This window comes from Nelumbo nucifera, chromosome 7 (assembly GCF_055504915.1).
Source record: "Nelumbo nucifera cultivar China Antique chromosome 7, China Antique-T2T, whole genome shotgun sequence".
Lineage (NCBI taxonomy): Eukaryota > Viridiplantae > Streptophyta > Magnoliopsida > Proteales > Nelumbonaceae > Nelumbo > Nelumbo nucifera.
Window position 1 is genome coordinate 20,696,741 of NC_142655.1, and position 15,377 is coordinate 20,712,117.

Below are 15,377 nucleotides of genomic sequence, written 5' to 3' on the forward strand. Positions count from 1 at the left end.
TATATTAGAGTATAGTACAATGTTACAGAAAAAGACTGGAATGCCCCTAATTAGTGATGGGACACCCAGACAACTTAAAACACTAAACAAACTTAGGCCCATTAACACAGGCCCAGTACATAATAACTTAAACTCAAATACAAGCTAAAAAGAACTCTTATCAGCCGAACCATCACTACATAAAAACCTTCAACCTAACAGCAGTTCTACTCTCCATCCCATTTCTAATTTTGTTTCATTATCTCGCCTTTCCGCCTCACATCGTCAGTTTGTTTCACTTTTGTCATCTATTTCCATACCTAATAATGTCCAAGAAGCTCTTAGTTCACCTGGGTGGCAGCAGGCAATGGAGGAGGAACTCTCTGCTCTTCAACATACTCAAACGTGGGAGCTCACTACTCTCCCACCTGGTAAGCATGTCGTGGGTTGTAAATGGGTGTATACTATTAAATACTTGCCAGATGGTAGTGTGGAGCATCTGAAGGCCAGACTCGTTGCTAAAGGTTACTCACAATTGTATGGAGTGGACTACATGGAGACATTCTCTCCGGTAGCTAAGATTGCTCTGTTCGTGTGTTAATTTCCCTAGCAGTTATGTATGATTGGCCTATGTTTCAGTTTGACATAAAAAATGCCTTCCTTCATGGTGACCTTGTGGAGGAGGTATATATGGAACAACCACCTGGGTTTGTTGCTCAGGGGGAGGATGGTAAGGTGTGCAGACTGAAGAAGGCAATTTATGGGTTGAAACAATCGCCGTGTGCTTGGTTCGGGAAGTTTAGTGAAGTGGTGAAGAGTTTTGGAATGAAGCAATGATAGGTTGATCACTCAGTGTTCAGCTATGAATCAGAAGCTGGAAAGATTTTATTAAAGGTCTATGTGGATGATATTGTCATTACTGGCAGTGACAAATTGGGGATTGACAAACTAAAGGTATTTCTGCAAAATCATTTTCAAACAAAAGACCTTGGGACATTGAAGTATTTCTTGGGCATAGAAGTTGCCAGGTCAAAACAAGGTGTAAATCTATGCCAAAGAAAATATGTTCTTGATCTACTGGAAGAAACAGGACTGTTAGGTGCAAAACCGGCTGAAACCCCTATGGAACCAAATGTTAAGTTGAGCAGTGATACAAGGGAAGTATTTGAAGATCCTGGAAGGTATAGACGACTAGTGGGGAAGCTGAACTATCTGACTATCACGAGACCAGGCATCTCCTTTGCAGTCAGTGTGATGAGCCAATTCATGCAAAACCCTCGTATACCTCACTGGGATGCAGTTCTTAGAATTGTAAGATATCTGAAGGGAGCTCCGGGCCGTGGGCTAATGTATAAACCAGGAGGAAAACTTGAAGTAGTTGGGTACACAGATGCAGACCGAGCAAGCTCAGTGTATGACAGAAGATCTACTACAGGCTATTGCACATTTCTTGGAGGAAATCTTGTGACGTGGAAGAGTAAAAAGCAAACAGTTGTGGCTAGAAGCAGTGCTGAAGCCGAGTATAGGGCCATGGCACACACTACCTGTGAATTAGTGTGGTTGAGGAATCTCCTACAAGAAATCGGGTTCCACATGGATAAACCTATGAAATTATACTGTGACAATCAAGTTGCACTCCATATCTCATCCAACCCTGTTTTTCATGAGAGAACGAAGCACATAGAGATTGATTGCCACTTTGTGAGGGAGAAGGTTCTTGCTGGAGAGATAAGCACAGAACATGTGGGCTCGGGTGATCAGTGGGCAGATTTGTTTACAAAAGCTCTAAGCTCAGGGAAAGTGAACTATCTATGTAACAAGCTGGGATTATATGACATATATGCTCCAGCTTGAGGGGGAGTGTTAGAGTGAGCCGAATAAGGGTAGTTTAGTCAACTTGTCTTTGTTAAGTTGTATGATTATGTGGCAATTTTATTAGAGACACTCTGCCCCACACTTAAGTAAGGGCAGTTTAGTCTTTGTACAAGTAATTAGAGACTAATTACTATTAAGGGGTCGAATGATAGGGTTAATCTATCAGATTCGACAGTCCCTTCATTTTCCTTCTTCTTCTCTTCTTCTTCTTCTTCTTCTTCTTCCTCTTGCTGGTTCGGGTTACTGTAGCAGCAGTCAAAACACAACCCAACTTCAGTCATTAAGGACCTAACAATCACCCAATCAGGACCTAACAATCCCCCAATAACATTCACTAAAAGACAAAGCAATAAGCCATTCCGTTCAGCTACTTCAGATGTTACCAAGTGGCTCCTTGGTCCTAATATCATGAAAGGGATGCTTCTATAAAACAAATCTAAAGATGTAAATAGGATTGCAACAGGAAAGTGCAAGGGAAAAATAAGAAAAGGCATTATTTAAAAAAATCTAAAATTTTGCAAAAAAAAAAAAAGAAAATTCAAAACAATTCCAGAAAATATTAACAGTAGAGAAGATGGGCCGAATGGCCCATAGGCTGTTTATTCTTTTTTATCTTTTATGTTCTTTGCTGTAATGGGCCTTAATCTGGGCTTATTCTTTCTTATGTTATGTCTTTTTAATTTTTTGCCCAACTAGGGGCTTCTCTGTAAATTACCAAAGTTTAACTTAATAAAATAGAATTAAGGGTGTAAGAGAAGAGATTATGTTCGAAAATCTCTCTCTGAACCCAAGTTACCGCCACCTTCTTCTTCATCTTCTCTCCTCTTGAACTCTGAATTCTGCTACTTTCTTTTGATTTTTTGCATCTTTCTAAACAGTCCTTTCTTCTCAAAAGGCTGTTTTTCTTCTTGGCATCAGAACAGGCTCGTTTTTCCCCTTTTTTTCACCTTTTTTCCCATACACAGTGTGTATGGAGAACTGAATCGTATGAATAGTTAAAGACACCTATTTCAGCCTAGTTGTTAGTAGTTTCTAGAGAGAAGAGGACTAGTTTTGTCATCCCCTTGACAGATTCAAGTGTGTTGCCCAAAACCCTAAATTTTTTGAGAAAAGTGATTGTGGGCCCCATAGGGAGTTTGACCTAGGCGCTCAGTGATTGAAGGCTTTCTCATTCTCCTTCTTGAAGATCGAATCAAGTGGATTGGTGTTCTGTGAATTCTACAAGGAGTGGCAGAATTTTCTCCATTTCTCCCAGCTTCTGGGTGTGGCGCAGATTACTGGTACGGCTGCATAGAGGTTGGCTCACAACACAGTTTTTGTTCTGTCTTCATTTGGTGTTTTTCGAAGTTGTTTGAAGTCATTTTTGAAGTGTTTAAGAAGATGAACTCCTCAGACTTTAAAAACAAGCAAGTTGCTGAATCCGAACAGGTTCCGGGAGCCCCCGTAGACTCTCTACTGGCTATGACCACAGTCAAGCTGGATGGAACTAATTATCTGGCTTGGTCACAATCAGTAAAGATTCATATTTGTAGTAGAGGCAAGTGGGGTTTTATCTCTAGGAGCAAAAAGGCTCTACCAGAAGATGATCCATCATATGAAAAGTGGATGCAAGAAAATTATACTGTTATTGGGTGGCTTATGAACTCAATGCAACCACAGATTAGTCAGCACTATTTGTGGATGAATTCAACAAAGGAAATTTGGGATAGTATTGCTGAAACCTATTCCCAAAAATTAAATGTGGCCAGGGCTTACAAGTTGAGAAGTGATGTGGAGAATTTGAGATAGGGTGAGAAACCATTAGCTATATACTTCTACTTCTCAACACTAAAGTCTTTATGGCAAGAAATAGATTTGATAGAAGCTGTAACCTAGGACACCACTAATGATGTTGAGACCTACAGAAAACTGGTTGAGAGAAATAGGGTGTTTGAGTTATTGACAGGGCTAAATCCAGAGTATGACATTACAAAGCAAAATATTTTATCCAAAGATAGTGTCTAACTGTCTCAAGCATATGCCTTAGTAAGTAGTGAAGAAAGCAGAAGACATGTCCGGGTTCAAGGGACTGGTCTAAATGATCACTTTGCTAATATGGGAGTGAAACCCAAGGGGGTTGTAGGGACTCCAAGTAGCTCAGGAAATAAAGAGATTATCTGTGAGTACTGTAAAAAGCCAAAACACACTAAAGACAAGTGCTGGAAATTGCATCCTGATCTCCTACCACTTCGGTTTCAGAAGAAGTCTGATAATAAAAAGGCAGGGAGTGCTAATGTTGTTGTTGGTCCAGATAGTGACAGATACCAAACTGAAGAGATGACGGCTAGTGTGCAGTTAGCAGCTATGAAGGCAGAATATGAGAAGTTTGGGAGGATGATCAGTCACCTAGAGGGTGTGACCTCTTCTTCCAACCCTTCAGAAAATAAAACCTCTTCTGCATTTGCTCATTCAGGTATATGGGCTTCTGCAAATCATGCAACCATTTCAGGTAATCGTAGGATCCCTTGGATTATTGATCCTGGTGCTTCTGATCATATGACCAATCTTTCTACTTTGTTTGTTTCATATGATTTACTTCCTAAATGTGACAAAATCACCCTAGCCAATGGCTCTCTTGCCCCTATCTCCGGCAAGGGAACCGTCAAGGCTACAGATTCCTTGGTTCTTCCTTCTGCTCTTCATGTACCCAAGCTAAATACAAATTTGTTATCTGTAAGTAGCCTAACTAAGTCATTGAACTGTTGTGTAACCTTCTTTCCTTCCTACTGTATTTTTCAGGATCTAGAGTCTCAAAAGGTGATTGAGAGTGGTCGTGAGGCGAATGGAATATATCTACTGGGTACTCCTGGACAGTGCCATGAACAACCTGGAAAATCTGCTTTTGGGTCTACATCTACAGAGTCCTTCAGTCGAGTCATGTTATGTCATCTTCGTTTGGGTTATCTTTCTTTTTTTGCATTAAGTCATTTATTCCCAGAACTGTTCAAGGGAATTAGTTTGTCCAGTCTTCATTGTGAGTCTTGTGAACTGTCAAAACATTGTAGAAACAGTTATCCTTTGAGTAATAAAAGATCTTCTCCTTTTAATATTGTGCACTTTGATGTGTGGGGACCTTACCACTTACCCTCTATGGGTGGCTACAAATATTTTATCTTGTTCATTGATGACTTTTCTCGGTTCACTTGGATATTTTTGATGAATTCCCGTGATGAAGTTCCCCGACTTGTGAGGCAATTCCATGAATTTGTCCTAACCCAATTTGATACAAGGATTAAAATTTTCAGATCCGACAATGCAAAAGAATATTTTGAGAAAAACCTGACATGCTATCTCACTGATTTAGGGGTTATTCACCAAAGCTCCTGTGTTAGGACCCCATTACAAAATGGAGTTGCTGAAAGAAAAAATAGACATATTGTTGAAGTTGCAAGAAGTATTCTATTTGCCTCACATGTTCCTACAAAGTTTTGGTGTGATGATATCCTCACTGTATGCCATCCAGGGTTTTAGGGTTTAAGTCTCCCTTCAGTCTCCTTCATCCGGACAAGGATTTTTTTCCTATTCCTCTTCGTGTCTTTGGCTGCACATGTTATGTACATATCCCAAGTGTCCAAAGACATAATTTGAACCAAAAGCCCACAAGTGTATCTTCCTTGGTTATTCCCCCACACAGAAGGGTTACTGTTGTTTTGATCCGAAGACTAGCACTCGGTATGTCTCAATGGATGTCACCTTTGATGAGCTTTCTTCCTTTTATGGTTCTTCTCTGGAGAGACATTGTCCAAAGGGGGAGGATTTGTCACAGGTGTTTGCTCTTCCTCTTCCTGTCCCAGTTGAGTCTTTTGCTGAGTCTCTTCCTCCTTCAAATGAATCAAGGGAGGATCAGTCACTTCACTCTCATTCCAGTGTTCTTATTCCTCCTCCTTTACCTCCTCGCCCTCTTTTTAATCCCAGATTGTATCAACAGCAAAGAACCAGAAATGAGTAGGTTGTTTCCCCTACAACACATGAGCCTCATGCACTTCCAGTTACAGATGAGACAATAGGTACTGTTACAGCCCCTTTGGAGCCATCCTTCCCAGACCTTGATGTCCCCATTGTTATTAGGAAAGGAAAAAGAAAGTGTAATACACATTGCATTTCCAAACACCTTTCTTATAGTTTGCTCTCTCCTTCATATTTTTCCTACCTTTCTTTTGTTGCCTCTAACCCAATTCCTAGGTCTGTGTCAGAAGCTCTTAATATTCCAGAATGGAGGGATGCTATGAGAACAGAAATTGATGCTTTGCACAAGAATGACACTTGGGAAGTGGTTGATTTGCGTGAAGGGAAGGATCCAGTAGGTTGTAAGTGGGTTTTTACTATCAAATATCATGCTGATGGCACCATTAAAAGGTACAATGCTAGGCTGGTTGCAAAAGGCTATACACAGACATATGAGATTGATTATCTGGAAACCTTTGCCCCTGTTGCCAAGATGACTTATGTGAGAGTTCTGCTATCTTTGGTTGCACACTCAGACTGACCACTTTATCAACTGGATGTAAAGAATGCATTTCTGAATAGAGAATTACATGAGGAGGTCTATATGTCTCTTCCTCCAGGGATGTATGAAACAGATATGAAAGGAAAGGTCTGCAGGCTGAAAAAATCTCTTTATGGACTCAAACAGTTTTCTAGAGCATGGTTTGAAAGGTTTAGGGCTGCCCTTGTTAGCTTTGGCTATGTACAGACACAATCTGATCATACCCTCTTTGTGAAAAGGAGAGGATCCTTGGCCATTTACCTGATTGTGTATGTTGATGATATTGTTGTGACTGGTAATGATGTCTCAGGAATCAATGATCCCAAATCTTTCCTTCATACAGAGTTTGAGATCAAAGATCTAGGGGAATTGAGATACTTTCTTGGCATAGAAGTTGCTAAATCCAAGGATGAGATCCTTATCTCTCAGAGGAAGTATGTTCTTGATTTGCTCTCTGAAACAGGGAAGATGAGTGCTAGACCAGTTGCTACTCCTATCGATATGAGCCATTAACTCTCTGCATCAGATGGAATATTGTTAGAAAATAAGGGAATCTTCCAGAGACTACTTGGAAAACTTCTTTATCTATGCATGACTCGGCCAGACATTGCATACGCTGTCAGTTGCATCAGTCAGTTCATGCATGCTCCCAGGGATACTCATATGGCAGCAGTAGAGCGGATCCTATGTTATTTGAAGGGCTCCCCTGGAAAGGGGATTCTATTTGCCAAGCATGGCCATATGAAACTTGAAGCCTACACAGATGCTGACTGGGTTAGAAACATTGATGACAGAAGATCTACCTCTGGGTATTGTAGCTTGGTGGCAGGTAATATTGTCTCTTGGAGAAGCAAGAAACAATCAGTTGTTGCTCAATCTTCAGCCGAAGCAGAATACAGAGCCATGGCTCATGGAGTTTTTGAACTATTGTGTCTTAAATCCTTGATGGAGGAACTGGGTATTGAGCATGATAAGCCAATGATGTTATACTGTGATAATCAGGCCGCCATCAATATTGCTCACAACCTAGTGCAACATGACAGAACTAAGCATATTGAAGTTGACAGACACTTCATTCGAGAAAGAGTGGCTTCTGGAGAAGTGTGTCTACCTTTCATCACCTCTGAAGGACAGTTAGCAGATTTCCTCACCAAGGGCATTCCCAAGGCTAAACTTCAGCATGATACTGGCAAGCTTGGCATGATTAACATCAATGCTCAGCTTGATGGGGAGTGTAGAGAAGATGGGCCGAATAGCCCATAGGCTGTTTATCCTTTTTTATCTTTTATGTTCTTTGTTGTAATGGGCCTTAATCTGGGCTTATTCTTTCTTATGTTATGTCTTTTTAATTTTCTGCCCAACTAGGAGCTTCTCTGTAAATTACCAAAGCTTAACTTAATAAAATAGAATTGAGGGTGTAAGATAAGAGATTATGTTCGAAAATCTCTCTCTCTGAACCCAAGTTGCCACCACCTTCTTCTTCATCTTCTCTCCTCTTGAACTCTCATTTCTGCTACTTTCTTTTGATTTTTTGCATCTTTCTAAACAGTCCTTTCTTCTCAAAAGGCTGTTTTTTTTTAATTTAGTATTAATTAAAAAAGCAAACTTTAATTTTAAACCAAATTTTTAAACAACTGATTATCTCAAACATAGCATGGAAAACATGTTCAAGCATGTCAACCTTTCAAATTTCTTTATTTCTTTCCCAATTTCATATTTGCATTATTTCAAATAGCTAGTGTGATGTTAAATATTTTTCATTCATAATTCTACGAGCCGCTTTTGTACCAAGTCCCTTGAGGCAAGCCCAAACAAGTGCATGTTAGGGTCTTGAATTCTTAATTCCTACAAAAAAAAAATGGCTGTAGAATCTTTCTCACTCTCCCAATCTATGGTCTCCTATAGATCCAGCTTTATCCACAAAGAGTAAAGAATGGTGTAATAGATGGACAGGACTCATCTCCCTTGTCAACAAGAGAACGACTCAACTTAAAGCTGATATACTTGAGTAAAGTGTCTCTCTTCTGAGTATGCACATTTGGCCTGATCCCATATTTCCTTGGCTGTTTCAAACCACATAAAGTTCTTCCTTAAGGTAGGTTGCAAACAGGATAACAAGGAAATGAACATATAGTCATCCTGTTCCTACTTGTCATGTGCTGGACTGTCTTCTTGTGATTCTTTAATTTTCCTATTAAGATATCCCAGTTTTCCACTTCCACCAATAAATAGTCAGAGTGTCAAACTAATTTTGCTCACTCCAAGTAAGCCTATCTACGGGTGTAATAGATATCCGAAAGTTTATACTTTTACCAACACTACCAAAATTGTGATTCGCTTCTTATATTCTAGATGTGGCTAAATCATCCATAGCTAGGATTCTCCAACAAGAAACAAGATTCAGGAAGTTGATACTTTTACCAACACTACCAAAATTATGATTTGCTCCTTATATTCTAGATGTGACTGAATCATCCATAGCTAGGATTCTCCAACAAGAAACAAGATTCAGGTTAACAAAGAACAAACGGCCTCCAAAGAAAACAGTCAAAAATCCACCACCAGTACCACTGCAGTCCTTTATAGGAGTCGCATGAACCCTGAAAGGAAAAATCACCACTGCTGTCACTACACAATGTCAGTATGCCACCACTTCTGTTCAGTTTAAAGTTTCACACTAGCCCACAGGAACGAATGAGATAACAATACTGTTATCATTTACTGGTTCACACAAACCCAGAAAAGGAAAGGCCAGGTCTGTAACAGCACCCCTTACACCACTGCTAGTTCATACAAACCAAGAAACAAAAGGAACATCAACATGCCTGTTCTAAGTATGCAAGATAACTATTAAAGACTAGTTGGCAAGAGTATATCAATCTTTTTGTTATTTTCTATTCTCTCCCATAGAGTTCTTATGTAAGGGCACAAATGTAATTTTGGATATATTTGAAGAATTAACAAATAGGATCAACAGTATGGAGGGACCGATACTTTTGATCTCTCTTGACTATAAATCTTCTTCCTTCTCTTCTTCTTCTTCCTAGAACTTTCCCCTTTACTTATCTCCTTATTTTAATCCTTATTATTTTCCTTTTCTTAAGGTCGATAACGAGGAATTTCATGCTCTTCAGTCCAATCATATGTGGGATCTTACCTCCTTACCTCCTGGAAAATAAGCAGTTGGCTATTGATGGGTGTATACAGTGAAACATTACCAAGATGATGCCAAGATAGTAGTGTTCTAATGTTGAGTGATTAAAGGCCTGCTTATTGGACAAGGGATACACACAAACTTAAGGTGTTGATTATTCAGAAACATTTTCTCCAATTTCTAAAAATGGGTTCTGTGCAGGTAGTTATTTCCTTAGCTGCCTACTTTGATTGGCCCCTATTCCAGCTTGATGTCAATAATGCATTTCCTTCATGGTGACCTTTAGGAGGAAGTGTATATAGAGCAACCCCCTAGGTACGTTGTTCAAGGGCAGATAGGAAAGGTGTGCAAACTGAGAAAAGACATTTATGGGCTGAAACAGTTTCCACGGTTTGGCTGGTTTAGTAATGTGGTGCAGGAATTTGGCCTAAAACAATGCAGTGTTGATCATTCTATTTTTAGCAAGAACTCTTCTTCTAAGATGATTCTATTGGCAGTATATGTTCATAATATTGTTCTCACCAGTAGTGATGTAGAAGGAATCTTTGAAGAGCAGTTCTTACATCAGCACTTCCAAACCAAGGATCTAGGCTCCTTGAAGTATTTCTTGGTTATTAAAATTGCTTGTTGAAAGTGAGGAATTTCCTTGTCACAGAGATTCCCATGGATCCTAATGTGAAGATAACTGATAGTCAAGGGGATCCATTAAGGGAAACTGACTTACCTTACAGGGTTGTTAGGAGCCAAACCAGATGAGACTTCCATGGATCCTAATGTGAAGATAACTGATAGTCAAGGGGAACCATTAAGTGATCCCAAAAGATATAGGAGGTTAGTTGGGAAACTGATTTACCTTGCGATCTTTAGACCTGATATCTCATTCAGTGTAGGGGCATTAAGCCAATTTATAGAGAATCCCAAAAGTGCTCACTGGGAAGGTGTTATGAGAGTGTTGAGGTATTTAAACGATGCTCCAAGTCCAAGCCATGGTATACTATAGAAGAAAGGGGGACAATTACTACTAGAAGGGTACTTAGATGTTGATTGGGCAGGATCCTTAATGGATAGGAAATCCACTACGGCCTATTGTATATTTCTCTGTGGAAATCTTATTACTTAGGAAAGTAAAAAAGCAAAGTGTAGTTGCCAGTATCAGTGCAGAAACTAAGTACAAAGAGATAGCATACACCACCTATGAATTGATTTGGTTGAAGCATCTCCTTCAGGAGAAAGGCATTCTTGTGGACAGACCCATTAAACTGTTTTGTGACAATCAAGTTACTACACACATTACTTCGAATCCAATTTTTCATGAGAGAATTAAGCACATAGAGGTTGCTGTCATTTTGTGATGGAAAAAGTAGTAGGTGGTGATGTTTTCACACTGTATGTAAAGTCAAAAGACAAACTAGCCAATCTTTTTACCAATAGTTTGAGCCGTACAAGAATAGATTATATGCCCCATCCAGCATTATGATATATATGCTCCAACTTGAGGGAGAGTGTTAAAGTCTAGTTGGCAGGGGTATATCAATCATTTTGTCATTTTTCTATTCTCTCCCATAGAGTTCTAACGTAAGGGCACAAATGTAATTTTGAATATATTTGAAGAATAAACAAATAGGGTCGACAGTATAGAGGAAGTGATACTTTTGAACACTCTCAATTGGAAACCCTCTTTCTCACTTCTCTTCCCTTTCTTCTTCTTCTTCTTCCAAGAATTTGAACTACTTTCCCTTTACTTTTCTTATTTTATCCTTATTATTTTCCTTTTTTAAGGTCAATTATAATAACAAAACTAATACATTCTACTTATAATTTAACCACTACAAGAGCACCTATGAAGACATTATATTGAGACAACCTGGATGGGGTGTAGATGATCAATCAAAGCATCTGCAAGGAGGGTTTTGAATGTGCCCCAATTCATATCTTGACATTCTCGTGCAACTTCCTGTAGAAGAGGAATTTTCAGTATTTAGTGCATAAGAGAAATTATGAAATGCCAACTGAGAAACGCGAAACTATACAACTAAATGTCCTTCATATTTAAGATTGCAAACCGATTGAAGTGGTATTGTAGCCATGAAGGTGGAAAAAATAACCAAGACCAATTCAGTGACAAAAGTTTGGCCAAATCCAACAGTAAAAAATGAAAAAAAAAATTAAAAATACTAGTAGTTTCACCATCATCATCCATGCCTTATCCCAATCCGTTCTATTTAAAGCCATATCCACAGTTAAACTATTACTAATTAATCATTTCTTACTACTACCCATGTTCTTTTCGGTCTACCCCAAGCTCTTCTAGACCCTTCAATGTGTAACAAATCACTTTTTCTAACTGGAGCAGTTGGTCTTCTAAGCATGTGACCAAACCAGTGATTTAAAAGGCACTAGGCGTAACACTTTCAAAATGTGCACCAGCGCTTCAGCCCAGGCACACACCTTTTGAAAATTTGCACTTTGAAAACCCCCATTTACTAATGTTGCTCACTCATTCATCCTACTAAAAGATATTTTAAAAATTAAAATTGCAAAACCTTTTTACAGGGATTAAGAATTTAAGACTGTGATATGGACTTGTTTGGGTTCATCTTGAGAGGCTTGGTACAAAGGTCGCTTGTAGAATCAGGAATGCATAATGTTTAACACCACATTAGCTATTTGAAGTAACGCAATTGGGAAAAAAATAAAGACATTGAGCGTGTTACATGCTTGAATATGTTTTATATGTTATGCCTGATTTTATTTTTAAATTTCCGTTTTAAATATGCTTTACATGTTATGTTTATGTACTTTAATTTTTTTTATGAGTAATGAAAAGCATTTTATTAAAGAGTAAATAAGAACTATTACAGGATACAGCATACAATATCCATAAAAGGGGGTGAGTCGCGGCCTCAAAAGCAAAACAAGATTAAAAATGAGCCCAAAATAAATGACCCCTATGCACCCCTTGCTTAGCCAGAAAGTCTACCAGCCTTGAATTCTCTCTCATTGAATTCTCACTAATATGTTGGAGGTTTTTTTTTTTTTTTGAGAGAGAGAGAGTACAATTTCATTGAAAAATTAAAACAAGTATAACAAGCTGCTATACAAAGGAGGAATACACGACCAACATTACTAATATGTTGGAGGTTAGCCATTAGATTTTTTTTAAACATTTATTTTAAAACTTAAGTTTATATTTTAATAAATATCATGTTTAACATTTTTTGCATTTTTAATTTTGGTTTTCTTTTGAATTTTTTCAGCATTTTTGCATTTTTGAGCTTGCTTCGAAAAAGGTGTCTCGCCTTGCACCTCACACCTCGGGAGCAAAATGCCCCTTGTGCTTTTTTTTGCACCATGTGCTTTTAAAACACTGGACCAAACCATCTTATATTCTACTATCAGTTTATAGGAAATCAATAAAATGTCAATCCCACTCTTCAAAAGCTAACATATTTTTGAACATGTGCTCACAGGATTAGAAGTGGAATTATTAGCTACTTTTATTTGGTCGATGGGTTTATTGTTATTGCACCCTGGGCCTATTTTAGTTTCTTATCGTCTGTTGTTGATGCCACCTTATTAGGGGTACTTTTGTAATTTACACATATTTCAAGCAACTATGAGCCCATTTGGGAGGACTTCAGCTTTGATTGAGCTGTGTTGACTGATCCACTTTGAAGGAGCTATTAAAACTAGCTTCACCAAAAAGTTGATTTATCAGCTGAATTAAGTGCATTCAGACCTTTTGGATTTTTCAAAATGGGCATTATATAAGAGATTGGGGGACACATTATGAGATCCACAATTTGATTTTCTCTTCACTCCTTTTCTTGTCTTTTTCTTATTCTTCTCTCTCCTTGCTATTCTCTTCTTCTAATATCAGATTTTATTTATTATTTGATTCATAAATCTTTAATTTTAATCCTTAATCTTAATAATTTTTTTTTGTAAAGAATCTTAGTAAATCTTTGAATCTTTAACTCTCGATCATTGAGCTTTTGTTAATTATTTTAAAAGTTCCAACATCGTTATCTACACTTGGATATCATCAAAACCTTAGTCTTGATAAATCTTTAGTGTTTAATCCTTAATCTAGATACTTATTAATCTTTAAAGATTCTATATGATGATCTAGACCTAGAGATCATCAAAGCCACTAATCTCGGTAAATTTTTTTATTTTAAACCTGAATCTTGATAAATCGTTGAACTTTTTAAGTCTTTATGACCAATTTTTACTATCTTTAAAGGCTTTGTTTGCGATCTACACCCGGACATATCCTCTGAACCTTAAAGGTTTTCATTGTGACCTAGACCTAGAGTTCACCATAACCTTTGATTTGTAATCTTGATTCATTGCTCTTTTAATGTGATCTACACCTAGATATCACCTTTAGTTCTTAAAGCTTTTAACTGGATCTACCCATGGAGATCACTATAACCTTTGATTAGCAATGTTGATTATTTGTTCTTCTGTTTTCACACTTGGAGATCACTAAAGCCTTCCCTGCAATCTACAATGTGTTCACACTGTAGTCACAACTCACAATACAAAACCATCATAGATAACTTAATGGTTGTCTACCAATATTGCTACTATTATCAGTTAACAGGATTAGGTATCATCAGCTGAAATGTCATGAAGTTTGGATTGGTAATAGCAGCCGTAGCCGACTAGACGACATACTAGCAACCATTATTGGCTACTGCTATCAGTCCAATGGTTGAGTACCTCAACTGTCAAATTGGGACTGATAACAACAGCTTTGGCCAACACCATGATCTAGCCAAAAGGGTATAAAAATAAAATAAAGTATATGTCTGAATGCCTGGATTACAAGGTTAATTTATTTCTCTTCTTGAAGATATTTGAAGGAGTTCTTTGGTAGCAGTAAAAAGAGGAGACTATATTGCATGCTAAGTGTAGAATTGAAAACAATGGAGCCTACATCCAAATTGTTTTCTATTAATTATTGTTTGTTTTTGAAGTCCCAATCATATTAGGGCTGGGTTGGCCACCCAGCTCATAAAACAACTCTTACAGGCCCATTGTTAAGCCCATTAAGGGATGCCTCTAATGTATGTAAGGCTGATTCTTAATGAGATTTATTTTAGCCTATTTAAAGATACAGTGGCCCAGCTCATAGGCCCATTATGGTTTTGACCACATCTATTATGATTAGGGTTACAACTTGGGCAAGCTTAACCCAAGCATGGCCTGACTCAACCTGAGAATGACCACATAAATACATGTATGCATTTTATTTATATAAAACATCTTTTTCTAATTATATATACATGTCTAAATGTATAAAATATGTATATGTACATTTGTAATTTGTTAATGAAATTTGTACATATTTTCAATCCATTCTACTCCTAAATTGAGATAATAAAGCCAAATTAAAGATAGCCGTGCAAAAACTTATTCATAAAGCCTTTCAAACCCAAACAAGCTGCACCGGCCAGCCTGAGTTGTGTTAGGGGCGTCACCATGGCAATTGGATGAGTTGGGTTGGGTTGGATGTGGGTTGAAGACCAACCAATCCATCTACCATACACATCCATTGATTACCCATATATTTTGTATGTACATGGGTTGCAACCCAACATAAGCCACCCATTTTGACCCATTTGAACATTTGAAACTATGTAAATAAATCCTTACTGAGGAAAAAAATCTTTAGGTGTTTCCTATATTGCCACATGTCCTTATTTGGTTGGTTTCAACACAAACACAAAAATTGAGATTCATTAAGAGAGAGAGAGAGAGGACAGATTTGTAGGAGAGGAGAGAAAAAAGAGGGAATAGGGAGGAGAGAGGAGAGAGAAATAAGGAGAGACAATT

General features: G+C 38.0%; 1 protein-coding gene across 24 annotated transcripts in view; it reads right to left on the reverse strand.

Moving 5' to 3' along the window:
* The window catches only part of OVA4 (Nucleotidylyl transferase superfamily protein), an 85,680-nt gene that overhangs the window by 33,617 nt on the left and 36,686 nt on the right, over positions 1 to 15,377 (reverse strand). For all 24 annotated transcript variants that reach the window (XR_016078523.1, XR_016078520.1, XR_016078522.1 and 21 more), the window contains one exon: positions 11,398 to 11,487. Coding sequence is in view for 13 of the 24 variants with exons in the window: in XM_088891310.1 (XP_088747436.1) it covers positions 11,398 to 11,487 (90 nt within the window). In the remaining 11 variants the exon portion in view is untranslated. The remainder of the gene's footprint in view (positions 1 to 11,397; positions 11,488 to 15,377) is intronic.